The sequence below is a fragment of the Aplysia californica genome, unplaced genomic scaffold (assembly GCF_000002075.1).
Source record: "Aplysia californica isolate F4 #8 unplaced genomic scaffold, AplCal3.0 scaffold00051, whole genome shotgun sequence".
Classification (NCBI taxonomy): domain Eukaryota; kingdom Metazoa; phylum Mollusca; class Gastropoda; order Aplysiida; family Aplysiidae; genus Aplysia; species Aplysia californica.
In genome coordinates, this window is record NW_004797321.1 from 104307 (window position 1) to 108471 (window position 4165).

The 4165-nt window shown below is 40.2% G+C and overlaps 1 protein-coding gene across 1 annotated transcript in view; it reads right to left on the reverse strand.

The window, feature by feature from the left end:
• LOC101853369 overlaps positions 1-4165 on the reverse strand; it is a 24971-nt gene that overhangs the window by 5092 nt on the left and 15714 nt on the right. Inside the window, exons 11-13 of the mRNA XM_035968328.1 lie at positions 3655-3742; positions 3242-3292; positions 1973-2203 (exon numbers count right to left, since the gene is read on the reverse strand). Coding sequence (XP_035824221.1) covers positions 1973-2203; positions 3242-3292; positions 3655-3742 — 370 coding nt within the window. The remainder of the gene's footprint in view (positions 1-1972; positions 2204-3241; positions 3293-3654; positions 3743-4165) is intronic.

Here is a 4165-nt window from a genome sequence, read left to right on the forward strand (position 1 = left end):
TTAAAATCGCGGCTGGTTGGCAGACGGCCTGGCTTGAACATAAAACCCACGTGAGCGGTACACCACCCGATCTCGAGCAACATGGATCAAATAATTCCTCCAGCGGGTCAAAGTTGAAATCTCTTCTCCACTTCGCACACCCAAAGTGCGGGGGCCGAAAGGTTGTGTAAAATGTACAGAAAATCTCGTAATCTGCTTATGTGCCGATGCATCTTTTTCATAGGCTGCCTTATCCACTTATTTGTAAACGCCGGATCCCTTTTTGAGATTTGCGGCCACGTAAAGATGAAACTCCCGAGAGCGAGGGATGAAGAGACTACACGATTACTTCCAAAGCCCAGCAGCATTTTCGTTATCTCAAGATAAGATAGCATCATCAATTATGAAGACGGAATGGTGCAAACATAAGGATGTGTAGGGAAGGACTTCTTATCCGAGCCGGAAAGTGGGCCGCGCAGGGAAGTGGGGGCCGAGAGTTAGCAGCCGGATAGCTGGGGCAATGAACATTGAGGAACTTGTGACTCATTACGACATAGACCAGTGGCGCAGGAGGTAACGTCGTTCTCTTTCGGAGCCCGAGAGCACACATTCGAGAAGTACTGTGCGAATCCCACGCCCATCCCAACACAATAATGGTAATTTGGTAAGGAGCCCGACTAACTACGACTAACTAAAAGTTCATTTCCAATAGGATCAGATCACAAAATCGGACCATCTGCGCGGGTTTGGAGTGGCGACAAACGTTATTAAAATTAACAGACAGTTCACGAATTGGTTCACCATAAATTTAAAAAAGCCGTGTGCCCGTATGGTTCAGAAACTTGATACAATCGTATTTTGTTGCAGATGTAAAATGTGGTTAACCAACATCAGAACGTACACATCTCAGGAGGAACAGACGGTGTTGCAAGGTAAACAAAACAAAAGAAATCTGTCAGAGAGTACGTACCAACAAACCATAACAACTTACACAAAATTAAGAGAAAAAAAGAGCTTAGTTTAAGTAAGAGTTTTACGGCACTCGCAATACAATGCCGTCAAATAAGTAAGTGCCGAAGATAAGCAAAGTTACAAGATAGATCTAGTAGTAACAAACAAAAAAGTAGCGTAGGAGGAGAGATAAGGACGATGCATAATCGATAGGACAGAAGAAGCAAACACCACAGCGCCCACTAACCACCCACAGAACGAGAGAGAGAGACAGAGACACAGAGAGAGACAGAGAGACAGAGAGAGAGAGAGAGAGAGAGAGAGAGAGAGAGAGAGAGAGAGAGAGAGAGGAGACTGAGAGAGTAGAATAACTATTTCATGCATGTCCATAATAATATTATGTTATGTGATAACTGTTGTGAATTCATTGTTTTTCAAGCTGTCTGGATCTATCAGAATAAAACAATTTGCCCATTGTAGTGTCAATAATTCGTCGTTCAATTTCCTGATGTTGGTGCACCACAATACAAGGCCGAGCACACTTTTAAGTTTTTTTTATTTCACAACATTACCCCAGGACTGATTTCAAGGATAAATTTTGAGTGGCTGTATAATATCTCGGGTGGCTCTTATCGTAGATGTCGTATTTATGTGTAAAATGACACAAAATTTATTCAGCTTTGAATGGAATGCATAAATATGATGCTGCATGAGTGAGCAGTTCAACACATTGGGTCATTACATTATCAAAATTCTCTTGGCCGCCAGATATTGCAGGACACATAAATATCTATATAACTATATCCATAATATGTAGTTAATAGACAGACAGACAGATAGATAGACAGATAGATAGATAGATAGATAGATAAATAGATAGATAGATAGATAATAGAATGTTAGATAGATAAAATAATATGTATAGATAGATAGATTTATGGGTAGATATAGATAGATAGATAGATAGATAGATAGATAGATAGATAGATAGATAGATAGATATTCTTAAACTAAAACACCCGAAAAGAACAACCCAACTTACCTGGGCAGGGAGTTCCCCTGTTATCACAAGACTGTGACTCAGTGCCAGAGCCCTGACAATCCTCTCCGTTGTTCTGGGGGGCGGGGTCATCACAGGCCCTGGTCCTTGTCTTTGTTCCCACCCCACCACAAGTCACTGAGCATGCGCCGTAGCTCGTCCACTGACCCCAGTTGCCGTCAACTGGAAGACGTAAATACATGATATAATATTGGAACCTGCTATAATGGTCACCTATCAAAAGCAATCACCTCTAAACCCCCCCCCAAAAAAAAACAACAAACAACAACAAACAAAAACAACAACACACAACAAAAACAACAACAAACAAACAAACAAACAAACAAACAAACAAACAAACAAAACAACAACAACACAAAAACAACAACACAAAAACAACAGACGTTAACGCTTTGAGATATTGTTATTCAGAGTGAGCTTTGACCCCCATGCATTCCCAACTGACTTGATACGGTGAAAAATTTATTGATTGTTCTATCAATGTCATAATCTTCAAAGGGGCAACTTGAAAATAGCGTTGACTATCCGATATTAACTTCTGGTATTGATTTACTTATGATTTTGAAATCATTTTCCCCTTATTTTTCTGTCTTTGTTGAGTTCAGAGGGTAATGAAAATGGAAAATAAAAGAAGTGGAAGGACGGATTTTTGATTAACGTTGCCAGTACATCAACAAAACTGGAAAAATGAAACTTTCCAGGTTTCAGGTTCAACACTTCCTACACGTTCACCCACCCCACCCCTTCCCCCTTCTGTAACTTTTTAAGGAGATGCATTATATTTTTATTATGGGCATCTGACACTACTTGTAGACGTGCTTCTTTGAAATTTAACTTCTTTAAGCAGATTTTTCTTTTGTGTTCTTATCTGAAACTTGAGAGGCCAACAACAAGGCAAATACAACGAAATATGGACATTTTGTGTTTTTGGTGCAGGAATGATAGTGCGAAATGCCTTGCAACATTGCCTTTGGTCTGATGCTGTTCGGACATTATGTGTCAGCTACATTCTTACAGAATTAAAGCAGGGTGGCTGGTGGGTGCTCTAGAGTGGTTTGCTCCTTCTTTCAAATCAAACATCTATCGTCTTTATCACTCCTGTTTATTGTGTATTTTATTCTCTTCTAATACATTTATTCTTCGGCACTTATATGACCGTATTGTGTTGCAAGTACCCTAAAACCCTTACGAAAAACTTTAAAAAACTCAGTGTCCATTTTATTCACTGTAAGATATTATTTACAATTTTACCTCTGGGTGGCAGAGCAAGATCTTCATCAACAGCTCCGTCTCCGTCATCATCTGTGGACGAAACGTGTAGATAGATGAACAACAGTCTATCTATCTATCTATCTATCTATCTATCTGTCTATCCATCTATCCATCTATATAATCTATTTATCCATCCGTCTGTCTGTCTGTCTGTCTGTCTGTCTGTCTGTCTGTCTGTCTGTCTGTCTGTCTGTCTGTCTGTCTGTCTGTCAGTTATGTCAATACTCAGTCGTGGAGAACCGTAAAAAGTGTCCAGGTGTCCACTTCTCTTTTCAGTTATCAGTTTTAAAAAATGTATACAGCGTGTGAGTAAAACATATTCATATCCCCATTACACGCAAGGCAGGCATTATTTTTCTTTAAAAAAAATAATAAGTTCAGAAAATCCTTACCCACGTTGTTGAGCGCCTCTTCGTCTACCAAGCCATCACAGTCGTTGTCCACTGTGTCACCCGGCGTGGGAGATGTGGGGACACACACCTGATTGACACGCATAATACGGGAGTCACTTTTTGTGGCTCTGTGAGCTACTGCATTGCTATATCAATAGTCGCTCACGTGTTGTTTCATTCTACTGCGCACTTCCTCATTTGTGACATGGTCATTGTATGAGATGCTAAAGAGGAGAAGGAGAGGAAGGCAAAGGGAGAGGTGGACCGACAACATTGCGGAGTGGACATGGAATTCCTTTGCACAAACTCATGTGCTCACAAAAAACAAAAACAAAAAAAAACACGTACAAAAGTGAAAGCATCTGACGAGGCTCTCTTTCACACAGCGCCCCTACGATCCTCGTGGAATATGGGATCAGCAAGAAGTAATAAAGCATTGCAATATTATTGAATGGGAAGCTAAGAATTCTCACTAAAAAAATTCACAAACAAACAAAATACACAACAAAAA